The 21,386-nt window shown below is 39.9% G+C and overlaps 1 protein-coding gene across 1 annotated transcript in view; it reads right to left on the bottom strand.

Annotated features, from left to right (window-relative positions):
* Positions 1 to 21,386, bottom strand: part of LOC126284790 (probable E3 ubiquitin-protein ligase bre1) — a 339,859-nt gene that overhangs the window by 4,105 nt on the left and 314,368 nt on the right. Inside the window, exon 14 of the mRNA XM_049983953.1 lies at positions 2,559 to 2,693. Coding sequence (XP_049839910.1) covers positions 2,559 to 2,693 — 135 coding nt within the window. The remainder of the gene's footprint in view (positions 1 to 2,558; positions 2,694 to 21,386) is intronic.

Below are 21,386 nucleotides of genomic sequence, written 5' to 3'. Positions count from 1 at the left end.
GGGACATGGCATTGACAGTGAAGTCCAGAGCTGCAATGTATGTTTGTATATATTAAACCAGGGACCTAGAAATGATGGTGGGTCTTCATCCCTTCGCAGCCCTCAGTGGTTCACAACCCCACCACAGACCACAGCAGTCCACATCCCGCCGCCGCCCCACACTGAACCCAGGGTTATTGTGCAGTTTGGCCCCCAGTGGAGCCTAGTCTATACCAGATGAGTGTAACCACAAATGTTTGCATGGTAGAATAATAATGGTGTATGCGTATGTGGAAATGGTGTTCGTGCAGCAATCACCGACACAGAGTAACTGAGACGGAATAAGGGGAATCAGGCCACGTTTGCCTAGGTAGATGGAAAACCACCTTAAAAGTCATCCACAGGCTGGCTGGCACATCAGACCTCGACACTAATCTACCAGACGGATTCGTGCTGAGGACCTGCACTTGTTCCCAGTCGTGAAGCAGCGCTTTACACCATGCGGCTAGCCAGGCGGGCTGGAGCTACAGATGGTAAAAAGACAGGAAAGTTGGACAGTAACAAAGCTATGACCTATGATATAAGAGGGAAATTGGATAATGCTGTCGGTCTACAAAAGTGGAGAGCTGTCAGTGGAGACTAACAGCTAACCACGTTGGGGGCCACTGAGTGGTTTGGTACATGGATATTGGGAAGACATGTAGAATGTGGATGACCAAGGAACGTAGGGGTGAAAGGGGAGGCAAATTCTGAAGCAAGGTTTTGGAAAGATCTAGGAATTTGAGAAGTGACTGCAGGCTATTTTGGGCTTCTGGGATGGGATTGCCGAAATAGGTCTGGAACTTACCTGACTGTTATTTTTGTAAGTTGTTTACTTTAGGATTGTGACAACATCTACTTTTGTTAAAAAAAATAAAGGCTAGTTTATTTGATTCATTGAACGATTGCTCAGATTTCAGTTAGTTACAAAGGATAGTTTAGACTTTTAGTTTATTTAACCACATTTAAATAATACGTAATTAACACAATGGTAATGCCAGATTTATAGCTATAACAAATAATACTTAAAACTGATGGGATGGTTGCTGCTGCCATGAGGGACTTAAAGAGTTCACATTTAGCCCAACAAATTTCCACTCTTCTCTTTGAACTAATACTTCATAAGCATTGTAATCTTGTTTCAAAACTATGAAAGAAAACATGACTAGCAGCAATGTAGCAACCTTTTCAGTAACGATGCACTGGTATAGAGTTGTTCTCCATAATTTTTGCTGGTGGTAGTTGCAACTAATTCAGAAGTTGGTAATTTTTGCCAAGATTGCAGCTCAGCTGTGCGTCTGAATGGTCTTTGGTACAAGGTTACACACCCGGAGAGACACCACAGAAGTGTTTCATGTCATTAGAAGAAACCAGTGTATGGCAACCAAATTCAAGTGGGCAACCTACCTAAAACTGTACAAATGAACACAATTAGTTTCGCTATGAAAAGTAGAGCCTTCTCCACAACTGGTCATTTTATTTGGAAACCAAACTGTTAAATAACCCACACAGCAAGAGCTCTACCGCACGGCAGCAAGAGCTCTACGTCACAGGGACCTGGTTTCTTTTGCTGTCAGGGTGTGTTTCTGTGGCTGGCACCGTTAATCTCCAGGTTACATTGTTTTACTGTTTTGGTGCCATGTTGAGACGATTTGAGTGATACAGGCACCAGAAAGACCAAAAATAGATTGCTAATAAATCAGAGACACACTTAAGGATTTTGTTGCTTGCAGGTTGTGACCGTCAGTTCATCCAGAATTATGATGGTAACTTGTAATTATGATAGGATCCCAGCTACCAACACCTCCGTGCCACCACTGAGGCAATCTGCCGTGTTTGACTCGCCGGTACTATTTCTAGCATCTCTCTTGCTCATCCTCACCTTTCATGTAGGATGGGAGGCTCTGTGTGATGGATTGGAAGTGCTGCTTTACAAGGGCAAATGTACTTTCGTTAATGTTCGTGAAATCTGTTAGAATGGGATGGATGGAATGGTTGTATTTGTGTATTGTAGGAAGTAAGTAGAAATCTGGGGTACATGGGTCAGACGGGGGTAAGGAGTTCTATTGGTGCAGTCTTTTTATGATTTTCTTCAGCTCAGCCTTGATGTAGGAAATGAGATCATTTGGAACATTGTTGTGCATCAAGACGTCCGAGGCTCGATGAAGCCTCTCTACTGTACTCCATACATTTATGCACTACAGCAGTGGAGTCTTCGTCCACAGGGAGCATTAGGACCAATAATTCTACTATAAGATGATAGATGATTTGGGGTTCAGTTTTAGGACTGGGGAATGAAGATGGCAATTAGAAATTTCTGGAGTACTGGGGAGGATGGTTTTGGCATAGGAGAGAAACAATGCTTTGACATATTTGACTAGTAGACATATAAAATTGGGATGACTCTTGTGCACAAACTAAACAGGGTAATTAGACAACAGCAATAAAATGAGTTTCTAAGGTAAGCATAAAGGAACTGCAACAAACAAACAAAATGCTAATGCTTATAAATTTCAGTTACACAGAAAAAATGCTCCAACCTTGATTTCCAGCATGCCCCTGAGCTTGACTTGATGGAGGACTTAGAGGCATTCGAATGCCATCTTCAGGAGGAGAAAGAGAATGGAATGATACAGCTAGTAAATCATCCGAGCCCTCCATATTAGTTTCTGTTTCTGCAACAAAATATGTCCAGTGTACAAAAGAACAGAAAATTATTTTAAAAATAAATTAAGAATTATGATATGCCAAGTAAACACAGAAAAAAATTTACAGACAAGGCAGTTCATCAACAGACACAAATCCCAGGTCAAAAAGATCCCCAGAACAGATTTAGGTGAAAACATAAAAAGAGGATGATAGATATAATTGGAACCTTGAGTAGTTTTTGGTTGTGTAAACGTCACTTAGCAAATCCACACACATTATAAAAATGGATATGTAGTTCCTTGCAGTGATGGCAGTTAAGCAATATAAACCATACACATATGGCTGGTATAGATGGTGATTTATGCTGTGTACAGGAGCTTACATAAATGTGAATGGCACATTCCAAGTCAGAAAGTGTGTTGCTGGTAATGGTGTTATTAGTTGAGTCCTTAAAAACAAAGGTTACAAGACTTACCAAGTGGGAAAACGCTGGTAGACAGGCACAATAAATAAAACACACAAACACACACACAGAATTTCTAGCTTTCGCAACCGACTGCTTCTTCAGGAAAGAGGGAAGGAGAGGGAAAGACGAAAGGATGTGGGTTTTAAGGGAGAGGTCCATGAACCATGGACCTTGCCGTTGGTGGGGAGGCTTGCGTGCCTCAGCGATACAGATGGCCGTACCGTAGGTGCAACCACAACGGAGGGGTATCTGTTCAGAGGCCAGACAAACGTGTGGTTCCTAAAGAGGGGCAGCAGCCTTTTCAGTAGTTGCAGGGGCAACAGTCTGGATGATTGGCTGATCTGGCCTTGCAACATTAACCAAAACAGCCTTGCTGTGCTGGTACTGCGAACGGCTGAAAGCAAGGGGAAACTACAGCCGTAATTTTTCCCGAGGACATGCAGCTTTACTGTATGATTAAATGATGATGGCATACTCTTGGGTAAAATATTCCGGAGGTAAAATAGTCCCCCATTCGGATCTCCGGGCGGGGACTACTCAGGAGGATGTCGTTATCAGGAGAAAGAAAACTGGCGTTCTATGGATCGGAGCGTGGAATGTCAGATCCCTTAATCGGGCAGGTAGGTTAGAAAATTTAAAAAGGGAAATGGATAGGTTAAAGTTAGATATAGTGGGAATTAGTGAAGTTCGGTGGCAGGAGGAACAAGACTTCTGGTCAGGTGACTACAGGGTTATAAACACAAAATCAAATAGGGGTAATGCAGGAGTAGGTTTAATAATGAATAGGAAAATAGGAATGCGGGTAAGCTACTACAAACAGCATAGTGAACGCATTATTGTGGCCAAGATAGATACGAAGCCCACACCTACTACAGTAGTACAAGTTTATATGCCAACTAGCTCTGCAGATGATGAAGAAATTGAAGAAATGTACGATGAAATAAAAGAAATTATTCAGATAGTGAAGGGAGACGAAAATTTAATAATAATGGGTGACTGGAATTCGAGTGTAGGAAAAGGGAGAGAAGGAAACATAGTAGGTGAATATGGATTGGGGCTAAGAAATGAAAGAGGAAGCCGCCTAATAGAATTTTGCACAGAGCACAACTTAATCATAGCTAACACTTGGTTTAAGAATCATGAAAGAAGGTTGTATACGTGGAAGAACCCTGGAGATACTAAAAGGTATCAGATAGATTATATAATGGTAAGACAGAGATTTAGGAACCAGGTTTTAAGTTGTAAGACATTTCCAGGGGCAGATGTGGACTCTAACCACAATCTATTGGTTATGACCTGTAGATTAAAACTGAAGAAACTGCAAAAATGTGGGAAATTAAGGAGATGGGACCTGGATAAACTGAAAGAACCAGAGGTTGTACAGAGTTTCAGAGAGAGCATAAGGGAACAATTGACAGGAATAGGGGAAAGAAATACAGTAGAAGAAGAATGGGTAGCTCTGAGGGATGTAGTAGTGAAGGCAGCAGAGGATAAAGTAGGTACAAAGACGAGGGCTGCTAGAAATCCTTGGGTAACAGAAGAAATATTGAATTTAATTGATGAAAGGAGAAAATATAAAAATGCAGTAAATGAAGCAGGCAAAAAGGAATACAAACGTCTCAAAAATGAGATCGACAGGAAGTGCAAAATGGCTAAACAGGGATGGCTAGAGGACAAATGTAAGGATGTAGAAGCTTATCTCACTAGGGGTAAGATAGATACTGCCTACAGGAAAATTAAAGAGACCTTTGGAGAGAAGAGAACCACGTGTATGAATATCAAGAGCTCAGATGGCAGCCCAGTTCTAAGCCAAGAAGGGAAGGCAGAAAGGTGGAAGGAGTATATAGAAGGTTTATACAAGGGCGATGTACTTGAGGACAATATTATGGAAATAGAAGAGGATGTAGATGAAGACGAAATGGGAGATACGATACTGCGTGAAGAGTTTGACAGAGCACTGAAAGACCTGAGTCGAAACAAGGCCCCCGGAGTAGACAACATTCCATTAGAACTACTGACGGCCTTGGGAGAGCCAGTCATGACAAAACTCTACCAGCTGGTGAGCAAGATGTATGAGACAGGCGAAATACCCTCAGACTTCAAGAAGAATATAATAATTCCAATCCCAAAGAAAGCAGGTGCTGAGAGATGTGAAAATTACCGAACTATCAGTTTAATAAGCCACGGCTGCAAAATACTAACGCGAATTCTTTACAGACGAATGGAAAAACTGGTAGATGCAGACCTCGGGGAGGATCAGTTTGGATTCCGTCGAAATGTTGGAACACGTGAGGCAATACTGACCTTACGACTTATCTTAGAAGAAAGATTAAGAAAAGGCAAACCTACGTTTCTAGCATTTGTAGACTTAGAGAAAGCTTTTGACAATGTTGACTGGAATACTCTTTTTCAAATTCTAAAGGTGGCAGGGGTAAAATACAGGGAACGAAAGGCTATTTATAATTTGTACAGAAACCAGATGGCAGTAATAAGAGTCGAGGGGCATGAAAGGGAAGCAGTGGTTGGGAAAGGAGTGAGACAGGGTTGTAGCCTCTCCCTGATGTTATTCAATCTGTATATTGAGCAAGCAGTAAAGGAAACAAAAGAAAAATTTGGAGTAGGTATTAAAATTCATGGAGACGAAGTAAAAACCTTGAGGTTCGCCGATGACATTGTAATTCTGTCAGAGACGGCAAAGGACTTGGAAGAGCAGTTGAACGGAATGGACAGTGTCTTGAAAGGAGGATATAAGATGAACATTAACAAAAGCAAAACGAGGATAATGGAATGTAGTCAAATTAAATCGGGTGATGCTGAGGGAATTAGATTAGGAAATGAGACACTTAAAGTAGTAAAAGAGTTTTGCTATTTAGGAAGTAAAATAACTGATGATGGTCGAAGTAGAGAGGATATAAAATGTAGACTGGCAATGGCAAGGAAAGCGTTTCTCAAGAAGAGAAATTTGTTAACATCGAATATAGATTTATGTATCAGGAAGTCGTTTCTGAAAGTATTTGTTTGGAGTGTAGCCATGTATGGAAGTGAAACATGGACGATAACTAGTTTGGACAAGAAGAGAATAGAAGCTTTCGAAATGTGGTGCTACAGAAGAATACTGAAGATAAGGTGGATAGATCACGTAACTAATGAGGAGGTATTGAATAGGATTGGGGAGAAGAGAAGTTTGTGGCACAACTTGACTAGAAGAAGGGATCGGTTGGTAGGACATGTTTTGAGGCATCAAGGGATCACAAATTTAGCATTGGAGGGCAGCGTGGAGGGTAAAAATCGTAGAGGGAGACCAAGAGATGAATACGCTAAGCAGATTCAGAAGGATGTAGGTTGCAGTAGGTACTGGGAGATGAAGCAGCTTGCACAGGATAGAGTAGCATGGAGAGCTGCATCAAACCAGTCTCAGGACTGAAGACAACAACAACAAGGCGTCATTCCAAACCCCGGGAGAAAAAAGGACAGGTATATATATATATATATATAATAGAAAGAAACTTCCACATGGGAAAAATATATTAAAAACAAAGAATCCAAGACTAACCAAGCGGGAAAGCGTCGGCAGACAGGCAAATGAACAAAACACACAAACACACACACAGAATTACGAGCTTTCGCAACTGGCAGTTGCTACGTCAGGAAAGAGGGAAGGAGAGGGAAAGATGAAAGGATGTGGGTTTTAAGGGAGAGGGTAAGGAGTCATTCCAATCCCGGGAGCGGAAAGACTTCCCTTAGGGGAAAAAAAGGACAGGTGTACACTCGCACACACACACACACACACACACACACACACACACACACACACACACACACACCCATCCGCACATACACAGACACAAGCAGACATATTTAAAGGCAAAGAGTCACTCTTTGCCTTTAAATATGTCTGCTTGTGTCTGTGTATGTGCGGATGGATATGGATGTGTGTGTGTGTGTGTGTGTGTGTGTGTGTGTGTGTGTGCCAGTGTACACCTGTCCTTTTTTTCCCCTAAGGGAAGTCTTTCCGCTCCCGGGATTGGAATGACTCCTTACCCTCTCCCTTAAAACCCACATCCTTTCATCTTTCCCTCTCCTTCCCTCTTTCCTGACGAAGCAACTGCCAGTTGCGAAAGCTCATAATTCTGTGTGTGTGTTTGTGTGTTTTGTTCATGTGCCTATATATATATATATATATATATATATATATATATATATGTGTGTGTGTGTGTGTGTGTTTTGTCCCACCTATCCTCCTAAGCCACTGACCCAAACTTGGATTATATACCTTACTGTCAGGCAGAAATAGCGGTGGAGTAAGAACCACCTACCTGTCAAAGGGGTGAAGTGGGAGTGAAAAATAAGCATAGTCCAAGACACGTGAATTCCCAGACTTTATTCATCCAGTATTTGAGAATAAGGGACTTACAACAAACTTCTCATTTAATTTCAAACTTTATGAAAAAATTTCTCACTGACAATTCCTGCAAAATGATGAAAGGAAAAATATGTATCACTTACTACTTTATCACTGTTAATGCTGTGAAAGTACCGGATAAGGCATCACTTTATAATTTATTGTGTCTTTACTACTAACTGTATTCATGACACATTTTACAAACAGTATGCATATATACCACTGAATGTAAGTACAAAGTTGTATTATTGTGTGACACAGAGTTTAGGAGATACAACACCATAAATAATGAGATTACGTGAAAAACTGGCACATCCTGCATGATGTTTAAATGTATTACTTCTTTACTACTAAGTCTATTTGGAATAAATATCACAGTCAGCATCCAAATGTACTGTTGAATGTACCTACAATATTATATCACTGTGTGACACACAGTTCAGGAGAAATAGATCATAAACAGTGAGATGTGTTAAAAATTGCAGCATCATGCATGACCTTAAAATTTATTACTTTGTTGTTACTAACTCTATTTGCAACACATTTTACAAACACTATCCACATACACTGTGTGATCAAAAGTATGTGGACACCTGGCTGAAAATGAGTTACAAGTTCGAGGTGTCCTCTACCGGTAATGCTGGAATTCAGTATGGCGTTGGCTAACCCTTAGCCTTGATGACAGCTTCCACTCTTGCAGGCTACATTCAATCAGGTGCAGGAAGGTTTCTTGGAGAATAGCAGCCTATCCTTCATGGAGTGCTGCCCTGGGGAGACGTATTGACGTCGGTCGGTGGGGCCCGGCATGAAGTCAGCATTCCAAAACATCCCAAAGGTGTTCTGCAGGATTCAGGTAAAGACTCTCTGCTGGCCAGTCCATTACAGGGATGCTATTGTCATGTAACCACTCTGCCAAAGGCCGTGCATTATGAACAGGTGCTCGATCGTGTTGAAAGATGCAATCGCCGTCCCCAAATTACTCTTCAAAAGTAGTAAGCAAGAAGGTGCTTAAAACATTAATGTATGTCTACACTGTGATAGTGCCATGCAAAACAACAAGGGATGCAAGTCCCCACCATGAAAAAGATGGTTACACCATAATACCACTGCCTCCTAATTTTACTGTTGGCAATACACATGCTGGCAGGTGACGTTCACTGGGCATTCGCGATACCCACACCCTGCCATCAGATCACCACATTGTGTACTGTGATTCATCACTCCACACATTTCACTGTTCAGTCATCCAGTGTTTATGCTCCTTACACCAAGTGAGGCATTGTTTGGCATTTATGGGCGTGATGTGTGGCTCATGAGTAGCCGCCCAACCATGAAGTCCCAATTTTCTCACCTACCACCGAAGGTCATAGTACTTGCACTGGATCCTGATGCAGTTTGGAATTCCTGTGTGATGGTCTGGATAAATGTCTGCCTATTACACATTACGAACCTCTTCAACTGTTGCTGGTCTCTGTCAGTAAACAGATGTGGTCAGCCTGTATGCTTTTGTGCCGTATGTGTTCCTTCACATTTTCACTTCACTATCACATCGGAAACAGTGGACCTAGGGATGTTTAGGAGTGTGGAAATATTACCTACAGACGTATGACACAAGTGACATGCAATCACCTGAGCACGTTTGAAGTCGGTGAGTTCTGCAGAGCACCCCATTCTGCTCTCTCACGATGTCTAATGACTACTGAGGCTGCTGATATGGAGTACCTGGCAGTAGGTGGCAGCACAATGCACCTAATACAAAAAAACATATGTTTTTGGTGGTGTGCAGATACTTTTGATCATATCGTGTATGCTGCTGAATATACTTATTAAATTATAGCATCGTATGACATAGCAAGCACGAGGACAGACTCTGCCTGGTACGTATGTCAACACACAGCTATAAATAAATACCTGGGCAACACCGGATTTCTCAGCCAGTTAGAAAATAAATATGGACGAGGCAGACAGAGATTGATGAAGAATGAAACAACAAAAACAATAGAGAAAGACTGATAACATACAAACAATGATTCCCAGACAAGCCAAATGAAAAAAGTAAAATAAAATTGAAACAGGATGGAAAAGACAAGGATTACATTACTTATGTAAGGTACATTGTATCCTATGGATTCTGTGGGGAAGGATCATTGACATTTGGAAAGAAGCCAATGAAGCAAGTTACCTTTATGAATGATTAGCCTATAATTTTACAGACCTAAGTACATTATAAAGTAATCTGGAACAGTAATTTTGAGAGTCCGTGAAGATACTATTTGACAGAATAGGACTTGTTCAAAACAGAGTCAATAAATTCAGTCTTAAATTTAATCACATAATCCACAACATACCCAGCTCTGGCAAGCTGTTAAAGACAGGTACACCAGTGCAGTTATGTAGGGAAAACAGTGTTTTGTTTGAGGGATCTGCATTGTATTATCATTAAAGGGGGGCTAACTATGCTGAAAATATTGTATACAATCTAGCAGGGATTCCACTAGGCCCTGCAGTCTTCTTTACTTTTAGCAAATTCAGCTGCTTCTCAATACCACCGACACTAAGAAAAGTTATTAAAAAGTCCCGAAGCATGTGTATCATGTATGAGATCAGTAACTCTGATAATAAAATTAAAGCAATTTGGAATATTATTGAAAGGGAAACAGGGCAACCAAGAGCACAGGAAGACTTTAGCGCCATAACACTGAATGACAAGTGTGCTAACAAACAATCAGAAATTGAAAATATTTTCAATAATCACTTTTTAAATGTTTTGGAGAAAATAGGATCTAGATCTTCACTAGAAGAGGCAAGGCTACTAATAGAAGAGGCCATACCTGTGCAGTTTGAAACAACTGTAATTCCTCCAACCTCTCCCTCTGAAATCAGTAAAATAATAAACTCACTGAAAAGTAAAAGCTGTTACGGAATTGATGGCATTTCCAGCAAGGTACTTAAAGCTTGTTCCCTACAGATAAATAGGATTCTCAGCCACGTATGCAATAGCTCTTTGGAGCAGAGTGTTTTCCCCGTTAGACTGAAATATGCCATTGTAAAACCATTGCATAAAAAGGGGGATGCTTTGGATGTCAACAACTACCACCCAATCTCTCTTCTGACAGCTCTATCAAAATTTTTTGAGAAAGTAATGTATTCAAGAGTAACCTCCCATATTTGTAAAAATAAAGTACTAACAAAATGTCAATTTGGTTTTCAGAAAGGCTTTTCAGCTGAAAATGCTATATACACTTTCACCGATCAAATATTAAATGCTCTGAATAACCAGACATCACCCATTGGTATTTTTTGTGATCTCTCAAAGGCCTTTGATTGTATAAATCATGGAATTCTTTTAGATAAGCTAAATCATTATGGTTTGAGGGGGGCAGTGCACAAATGATTTAATTCATACTTAACTGGAAGAATGCCAGAAAGTTGAAATAAGTGGTTCATGTAATGTTAAAACAACAGCTGATTCCTCAAACTGTGGGGTTGTCAAGTACAGGGTCCCACAGGGTTCGGTCTTAGGTCCTTTACTGTTCTTGATATACATTAATGACTTATCATTCCACATTGATGAAGATGCAAAGTTAGTTCTTTTTGCTGATGATACAAGTATAGTAATAACATCCAAAAACCAAGAACTAAGTGATGTAATTGTAAATGATGTTTTTCACAAAATTTTTAAGCGGTTCTCAGCAAACGGACTCTCTTTAAATTTTCATAAAACACAATATATACAGTTCCGTACAGTAAATGGCAACTCCAGTAATAAATATAGACTTTGAACAGAAGTCTGTAACTAAGGTACAATTTTCAAAATTTTTAGGTGTGTGCATTGATGAGAGGTTAAACTGGAAGCAACACATTGATGATCTGCTGAAATGTCTGAGTTCAGCTACGTATGCTATTAGAGTTATTGCAAATTTTGGTGATAAGAATCTCAGTAAATTAGCTTACTATGCCTACTTTCATTCACTGCTTTTGTATGGCATCATATTCTGGGGTAATTCATCATTGAGTAGAATAGTATTCATTGCTCAAAAATGTGTAATCAGAATAATTGCTGGAGCCCACCCACGGTCATCCTGCAGACACCTATTTAAGGATCTAGGGATCCTCACAGTATATACACTCCTGGAAATTGAAATAAGAACACCGTGAATTCATTGTCCCAGGAAGGGGAAACTTTATTGACACATTCCTGGGGTCAGATACATCACATGATCACACTGACAGAACCATAGGCACATAGACACAGGCAACAGACCATGCACAATGTCGGCACTAGTACAGTGTATATCCACCTTTCGCAGCAATGCAGGCTGCTATTCTCCCATGGAGACAATCGTAGAGATGCTGGATGTAGTCCTGTGGAACGGCTTGCCATGCCATTTCCACCTGGCACCTCAGCTGGACCAGCATTCGTGTTGGATGTGCAGACCGCGTGAGAAGATGCTTCATCCAGTCCCAAACATGCTCAATGGGGGACAGATCCGGAGATCTTGCTGGCCAGGGTAGTTGACTTACACCTTCTAGAGCACGTTGGGTGGCACGGGATACATGCGGACGTGCATTGTCCTGTTGGAACAGCAAGTTCCCTTGCCGGTCTAGGAATGGTAGAACGATGGGTTCGATGACGGTTTGGATGTACCGTGCACTATTCAGTGTCCCCTCGACGATCACCAGAGGTGTACGGCCAGTGTAGGAGATCGCTCCCCACACCATGATGCCGGGTGTTGGCCCTGTGTGCCTCGGTCGTATGCAGTCCTGATTGTGGCGCTCACCTGCACGGCGCCAAACACGCATACGACCATCATTGGCACCAAGGCAGAAGCGACTCTCATCTCTGAAGACGACACGTCTCCATTCGTCCCTCCATTCACGCCTGTCGCGACACCACTGGAGGCGGGCTGCACGATGTTGGGGCGTGAGCGGAAGACGGCCTAACGGTGTGCGGGACCGTAGCCCAGCTTCATGGAGACGGTTGCGAATGGTCCTCGCCGATACCCCAGGAGCAACAGTGTCCCTAATTTGCTGGGAAGTGGCGGTGCGGTCCCCTACGGCACTGCGTAGGATCCTACGGTCTTGGCGTGCATCCGCGCGTTGCTGCGGTCCGGTCCCAGGTCGACGGGCACGTGCACCTTCCGCCGACCACTGGCGACAACATCGATGTACTGTGGAGACCTCACACCCCACGTGTTGAGCAATTCGGTGGTACGTCCACCCAGCCTCCCACATGCCCACTATACGCCCTCGCTCAAAGTCCGTCAACTGCACAAACGGTTCACGTCCACGCTGTCGCGGCATGCTACCAGTGTTGCGATGGAGCTCCGTATACCACGGCAAACTGGCTGACACTGACGGCGGCGGTGCACAAATGCTGTGCAGCTAGCGCCATTCGACGGCCAACACCGCGGTTCCTGGTGTGTCCGCTGTGCCGTGCGTGAGATCATTGCTTGTACAGCCCTCTCGCAGTGTCCGGAGCAAGTATGGTGGGTCTGACACACCGGTTTCAATGTGTTCTTTTTTCCATTTCCAGGAGTGTATATTCACTTATGAAATTTGTTGTTAATAATCCAACCCAGTTCAAAAGTAATAGCAGTGTGCATAGCTATAACACCAGGAGAAAGGATGATCTTCACTATGCAGGGTTAAATCTGTCTTTGGCACAGAAAGGGGTAAATTATGCTGCCACAAAATTCTTTGTTCACCTACCAAACAGCATCAAAAGCCTGACAGATAGCCAACTAACATTTAAAAATAAATTAAAAGAATTTCTAGATGACAACTCCTTCTACTCATTGGCTTAATTTTTAGATATAAATTAAGGGAAAACAAAAGAAAACAAAAAAACTTAAACATTAGTGTCATGCAATATTTTGTGTAATGTAATATCTTGTACAGACATCTTTTATTAACTTGACACGTTCCACATCATTACAAAGTGTCATATTCATGATCTATGGAACAAGTATTAATCTAATATAGTCTATTATTTATTTCTGTGGTAGTGCATTAATTAAACTAAGGCTGTACTCCTGCATCTTTATTTGAAAAGGAACATTTGAAAATGACATTTTTGCTTTTGCTTTGCCAACTTCATTTTCTTTACTTGTGTAAACCATGAACACTAACTTTGGTGCAGCTAACAGCTTTTACATACAACCGGAATTTCTTAAGGTTTTGTGACTGATCTTTCGATAAAATTCTTTTACAGTAGTTATTGAAGACTTAACATATTGCCCTATTGACAGTCAACTGTGTAACCATTGTTGCTATATCTGCCATATGGTCACTGAAACCAGTTTCAGTATGGACACCCTCAAAAAGTTCAGGTCTCTTTCCTGTCATCAGAACTAGTACATTTCCATCACGAATCGGCTTCTGAACTGTCTCTTCTAATTAGTTTACAGAAAAAGAATTTAGTGTTGTTTTCCAGAGTGTTTTGTCCACTGATTACGTGCCAGGTTGTAATTGTCCCAAATGATTGTTGAATGATTATGGTCTCTTCCAATTATGACAGAATGACTGGGAAGGATACGTATAACATCCTGAACTTCTCTTTAAAGTTGTTAGTTACATCTGGGACAAGTCTGGTGGTTCATAGAAGGACTCAGTCATAAGTTTATGCCTAACCTTGATAACAGATCATCTCCAAACAATCTTAGATGTAGCTTTAGTCTCTATCTTGATGGATTTGAGTTTCTTATTTGCTGTGATAAATACATCGTCTGCGTTTCCCATAAAAGTGTTGTTTATGTTGTTGTGGTAGTGGTCTTAAGGCCAAAGATTGCCTTCATGCAGCTCACCATATCAGTCTAGCCTGTACAAGCCTCTTCATCTCTGCACAATTACTGAAACCAACAATGTAGGAAAAGACAGATTGCTACTTGCCATAAAGGAAACAAATCAAGTTGCAGACAAGCACAATTAAAAGACACTCACATTTTAATTGTGCTTATCTGCACAAATGGTTCAAATGGCTCTGAGCACTATGGGACTTAACATCTCAGGTCATCAGTCGCCTAGAACTTAGAACTACTTAAACCTAACTAACCTAAGGACATCACACATCCACGCCTGAGGCAGGACTCGAACCTGCTACTGTAGCAGTCACGCGGTTCCAGACTGAAGCACCTAGAACCACTTGGCCACCAGCAGCCAGCTATCTGCACTTTGATGTTTCTTCTTTACGGTAAGTAGCAATCTGTCTTTTCCTAAATTGTTGATATTCGTACCTGGAGTTTCAATTGTTTGACTTAACTACTGAATCCTATATCCATTTGAATCTATTTACTGTAGTCAATTCTTCATCTTACTCTACAAATTTTAACCACCACACTTAAATGTAATTGATAATGACATAATCGGACAGGTAGCATATTTAACTATTTGGGATGTCTGACATCCAAAATCAAGATGAAGGTCTGGAAAATGAATTTAATAAGTTCCAATACATGTGTGGAACTATAAGCAGAATATTTACTGGACAGATAAAAGAACTAAAAAGGAAATGGGTTGAGCACCTCTTACAATTGCAAAAGGCAAAAGGTTTGAGAGAAACACATTGCGTTACAAAGAGACTGGTTGTAGAGATGTTGGACATTCAAAGAAGAGAAGGTAGAATGACCTTGGGATTTCTGTTTGAACAGAATGGATAGGATAGTCCTACATGAAGATAATGATGAAGAATGCTAGACACCCAGACTGTCACTAGTGATGACAGCTACCAGCCATATGGATGTGTCTAATGGGTTGCCTCGGGTCTGGCCCACTTGTGGTACCAGTTTGTTGTCAAGGGATCCTTAGCAGCCACCATGGAAATGTGCAGTGTTAGCTTCACCACTAGTAGCATGTGTATTGCTACCAACAGTGGTGCAATTGTGGGCCCTGCTTTGCATCTGTAGATCAGGATACCTGTTTATCTGATGGTGAAATGTGATCAAAGAGTCAAACCTCTAAACACAAGCATTCATAATCAGTTCCAAGCTTTCCTGAGAAAGGCCTTGCAGAATAACATCACTGTAAAGAATAATTGGAAGTATAAGTGTTTGTACAAGTTTCTTTTTCAGGTCAAAAGGGAAGAGCTTCTTATATTTTTGCAATGCACGGAGACAAGCTGATGCCTTCTTGCACGTTACAGCTAAGTGCTCAGTCCAATTTAGAATTTCATCTACTGTTACTCCAAGACTCATTACTGAAGGAGAGAAATTGATTTTTGTCTCATTTAGGGATAAAAATGGCAGAGATTCCTGATATTTTCTGCTAATGAGCCTAGAATGACAAACCAGTACTGCTTGAGTTTTGGATGGGTTGAGCTGTAACCCTACATCCTGACCCCATTTTGATGGTGCACAGTTCGCTGAGCTAACTGAGGATCTACTCGTCGCAGTGTCCATGTGACCAAGAAGTTCCTGTCACCTTAGTGACCATGACATTACACCTCAGCTGCCAGAACGAGCCACCAGCCATCAGCTACAAGCCTCAGCCTCTCTGACATCAGTTTCCGTTGACTCTTGGTGTTCACACTTGGTATCTGCCAATATTTATGGACTTAAGTGATTGTGCTCAATGAGAGCCATTCACTTTTTGGACCATTCAAATTTAGAATTGAAATGATTATCATCCAGGATAGATTGTGGGCTGCACCAGACATATAACATCCATATTTATCATTGGGCACAAACTCTATGAGACCATTATTCAGAATTAAGTTTTGTTCTAGGAGATAATTTCTTTGCGTTCAGTTATCAGACCATTAACTGAATCTGTGGATTTTAAGTGAATCAATACTTTTATTTGTTAAAATAAAATGGTTCTTGTTTTATATCTTTCTGGGAGCTTTGACTTGCTTGTGCAACTGGATAAGACCACAACAAAGAATTTATTACAATGGAAGGACTCTGCTGCCCTGAGTTACTGTTTATCTATTCCACTAACATTCAATGTTTGCCACAAGCACCAGTTGAACGTTACACACTCGAGTTTGCATTTCAGTCATTCTGTCTGTGTTGAAATGTAACAGCCCATTAAGAGCATTTAAAACAAACATTTCCCAGTCTAATTTATGACTGCACATGTAAACAAAATATGTAACTCGCCTAGAAAAACTTATAATTGAAAAATAACTGTTTAATCTATTTCAGTTCTAAATCTAGAAGCTCTGTGAATGGAGGGAATAATCCCCAAAACAGGAGTCTCTAGTAATTAATGAAAAATATAAATGTATTATTGTAATTTCTTATTTGAGAGTTTATTCTCGAAAGAAATAACAGACATGTACTAATATCATAGTGTACTTACTGTAGTGATCAGACATACGTTTATATATGTATTTTCAGCTTTTTGCATTAATTTTAATTGTTAGTTAGTCAAATGTTCATCTTAAAGAATGCCGAGGATTGTTCGGGATTGTTTAGAACATATATATATAGGGGTAGCCATAGTGGCATGAGGGAGTCAGTACTTTGTGTGATTTTGGACAGAGAGCATGTAGCTTGTTGTGCATGATTTATTTCATTAATGTAGGTATATCACAACTTGTTTCGGATTTGTCAAGGTGCTTTTATTTAATTTGATATTATAATAAAGGTTCAGTGAAAAAAAAAACAGGATTAATTATTTAAAAAATAACTTTATAGTTATTTTTTACAGTTACTATTTCAGGACTTATGCTGTGACAGATTGCCAGATATCATGAGCCAAATAACCCCATTATAGTGAGTAGTTAGAGAAATTTTATAATCAGTATATGGAGCTGGGATTTAGTGTAAATATGTAAACTAATCTTGTATTTTGTTTCAGAGTTAACCCAATTGTTGAAATAACATTGGAACAGGACAAAGAAGAACGTGAGTAACACTACAAAGTATACATATGTGAAAACCCAACTTGGAGAACCAACTGTTTGTAAATACAAAATTTACTTGAATTTTATGTGTGGTGTTTTTCGTCTGCTATGTCATTATGGAGGATAATAGAGAAACTAATAACAATAGGAAAGTTGATGATAACGGGGAGGTTAATGGAAACTTCGAAAACGGCATAGATATTAATGCTAATAGTGTAGTTAATCGAGACAATGAAACCAGGGAAAATACTAACCACGGTAGTGTGTGTTCACGTTTTCGTGGATTTGAACCTAATGTATCAACCTTGGATAGGTTAGTTCAGCTGGCACTTATGCAGTTTAGGGGGTACATGCGCTGATCATGAGAAAAGTACCTATTTTTGAAGGAAACGCGTATTTCTGGAGATATAAGCATATATATGCACAGAATACCAAAAAAGTACTCATTTTCATATGGATGAAGGGAAAAAAGGAGAGATCAGTTAACTGTCTGCTTTCACCAACTTACTCATGTTGCTATGCCAATATGCTGCAGTCGCTGTAATATATTTCTTCACAGGGTTCTTTACCCATAGGTAATGCTTACAGTTTCATACATCCTAACATGATAGCTATTGATGTCTTTGCATATTGTTGCATATGGTATATGTCCCTGTTGCTCACAGTTATGTATCTTGATCAGTACGCCCAACAACCTCGATTTTTCTGTTGAGGCTGTCTGTTTTGAGGTATCGTATATTACTGTGTGTTCCAAAATTGTGAGAAATTTTCCAGATTTGAGTGACTTTGTAATGGAAGATTTATACCATGTTACAGAGAACACCCAAAGCTCTATACAATGGGCTAGGCAACAAGGTCTTTTGAAGAACGATATGGTATGTGAAAATGGGAATTGTGTTGGATACAATGAGATGAAGCTGGAGAAAACTACAGTGAAAGATGGCGAAATTTGCGCTGCTCTGTAGGCAGGGTCTGTAGAAAGAAATGTTCAGTCAGGAAAATGTCATTTTTTGCTGGCAGTCATTTAGACATTTCTAAAATTTTGTGACTGTCTTACATGTGGGCTTTCGAACTCAATAAGAAAAAGTTTTTAATGAGGGAGCTCAAAATTGGCAGAGGGCACACTGTAGTCAATTGGTGCCAATTTTGTAGGGATATCTGCCATGAATATTTCTTAATTGAGCCAATAGTTTTGGGCGGCCCTGGCCATACTGTTGAAATAGACGAGAGCTGTTTCATCAGGAGAAAGTACCATCGAGGTCATACATTGCAGGAGCAATGGGTCTTCGGTGGTTATGGTTATGACTTTGAGACAAAGCAAAGCTTTGTGGTTGCTGTGCCACAATGTGATGCTGCCTATTTGCCGCCAATTTTACAACAGTATGTTTTGCCTGGATCCACAGTAGTTTCTGATTTGTGGCAAGCTTACAACACCACTTGGGCTAAAATCATCTGACTGTTAATCATTTGCTTCATTTTGTCGATCCCTTTACAAATGCAACCACAAATCATGTGCAGTCAGTCTGGTAAAAAGATAAAGAAAAAAATAAAAGGAATTTCGGAACTCACCATACTATGCTGAATAACTACCTGGCGGGATTTTTCTGGCGTCAAGGTTTTGGGGAAAATCCATTCCACAATTTCATTGAGAATGTTTGATCAGCACATGTACCCCATAAAATGCGTAAGTGCCGTTCAGCTTATGGAGAACAAAAACGGTCAACTAACGAGCATAAAATCACTCTGGATCAAAAGCTTGATTTGACTGATAAAAAATTAGACAAACAAAGAACCCAAATTTACAAGACAAAAGAGAGTTTAGAAAAAGGCTGGGAAAAAGCAGATGAAAATTCCAGAAATGTGTCGACTATAGAAGGGGAAATTGTTACCTTAAACCAGGAAAACCAAAAATTCGAAAAAGTTGCTACTGTAGAAGTGTTACAATTGAAAAAACTCAACAAAGATTTCGTAAAGAAATTCACAGAAATGGATCAAAGTATACAAAATTTCAAATTAGAATTTCGCAGAGTTAAAAGATGATGTAGGCACTTGTTTAGGCGAAATTTCGAACTTCAAATCTAAATTTCAAGAAATCGAAGATCCCGTTGCTGTGAAATCTTTCTGTAGTTACAGTCCATTGTGGAGTAATGTAAACATAAAAATATTTTCAGTGGAAGGCAATATACATCCAGCTGATTTCATGTTCCAGATTAAAGACAACGTTTTAAAAAGTTCTTATATGGGGAAGCATTGTCGTCGGTGAATCAAGCAATCAAACCTGAAATGTCGTTTAATGAGGTAGAATGAGCTTTCATAAACAAATTCTGGTCAGAAACTAAACAAGCTAGAATTAAGTCAGAATTTTTGAATGGACCAAATTTCAAACCGGGTAGTGGACACATGAAAACTTTTTGCTAACAACAGTTAAGAACTTTTGTACATCTTGATAAACCACTCGATGAAATGATCCACATAGAGGCCTTATAACGTAGGTTAGTGAGTAGGGTTCAATGGAGTCTTGCCTTCGGACCTGATGATAGAATTGAACAATTCCTTAGATATATAGATAAACTGGATTTAGCATGGGAAAGAAATGACAGATGTAATGACAGACCTGATGATAGCAGGAATAACAATAACAGAGCTTTCAATTATCATTTCAATAGCACATTTAGAAATGATGACAGAAGAAATAGCAAGAGGAATGATAGGCAGAGACTTGAGAAATAGTAATTTTGAACCAAGAAATAGGCAGTGGGGGCAAGATCAGAGAAACAATAGTAACAATTTTGAAAACAGAAGAAATTGTCCGGTAAACTAAGACCTGCCTCTTTTGGAGCCTGGCGAAATGGGGCAAATAGACATGGGAATTACAATCAGGCACACTGGAGTAATTTCAGAAGGGGAAGGGGCAGAACAAATATAACATACCAAAATTTGGTACCCAGAATACAACATGAAGTGAGTAGAATGAAGTTTGATAGGGAATTTTGGGAAATTTTTTTGTCTGAAAACAAAGATGAACAAACAAGAAAAAATCTCAATTTAAATTAGAAGAAAACACTTTGACAATTTTCTTTAACAGTAGTAATGCAGTAGTAGCTGTTGATAGTGATAAGAACAGATATGATGAGTATGGTTTAGTGAGAATGTTGAGTGACTGTGAAATGGGTGAAAATACTGACATTGGTGCTGCATGTGTGGATGCTGATGTTCATGTGCTAGACAATGGAAGTGAGGATGACAGAGTAATTCCAGATCAAATTACAGTAGATAATAATCAGGAAAATGAAGATGTGGTATAACAGAATAGTCACTGTGATGAGGTTGTTGAAGAAGTGTGTGAAGAGAGAAATGAGTTTGGTGTTGAAAATAATATTATATGTGATGATGTTTCTGATGAGAATGTTTCAGATGATGATGATGATGATGATGATGATATGTTACAGAGGTCCAAAAAAGCTGCAGTTCGTAGTGACAATTTTTTATGGTATCATCACAAGGAAAGGAAATTGTGTCATAACTACACCTCCAAGTTAGCCTAATGTTAATACTTTAAGAAAGACTAACCCAATCAACCACCTCAAATCTCCAGCCAGTGCTAATAAATTTGTTGTCTACCATCAGAACATTCAAGGCTTATTAAGTAAACTAGATGAGCTATCCATTAACATTTTAGATAAAGACTTTATTAATAATGCTCATGTAATATGTTTTAGTGAACACTTTATGAAACTTCGTTGTGACACACTGCAACTGAATAACTATAATCTAGCAGCCCTTTACTGTAAACATTATTCAGATAAGGGTGGAGTGGTGGTTTACGTTAAGAACAAAATAGCTTATAGATCATTAGAATTGAGTGAATACTGCATTGATAAACATTGTGAGGTTTGTGGAGTTGTAATCTGTACTGATTTCTCTGAAATTACTGTCCTTTCATTTTGTAGGGCTCCTGCAGGCAAAAACCTGTGTCTTCTAAAATAGTTAGAATCTCTGTTAAC

Source organism: Schistocerca gregaria, chromosome 8 (genome assembly GCF_023897955.1).
Source record: "Schistocerca gregaria isolate iqSchGreg1 chromosome 8, iqSchGreg1.2, whole genome shotgun sequence".
NCBI lineage: Eukaryota > Metazoa > Arthropoda > Insecta > Orthoptera > Acrididae > Schistocerca > Schistocerca gregaria.
This window is presented reverse-complemented; position numbering and strand designations above follow the sequence as displayed.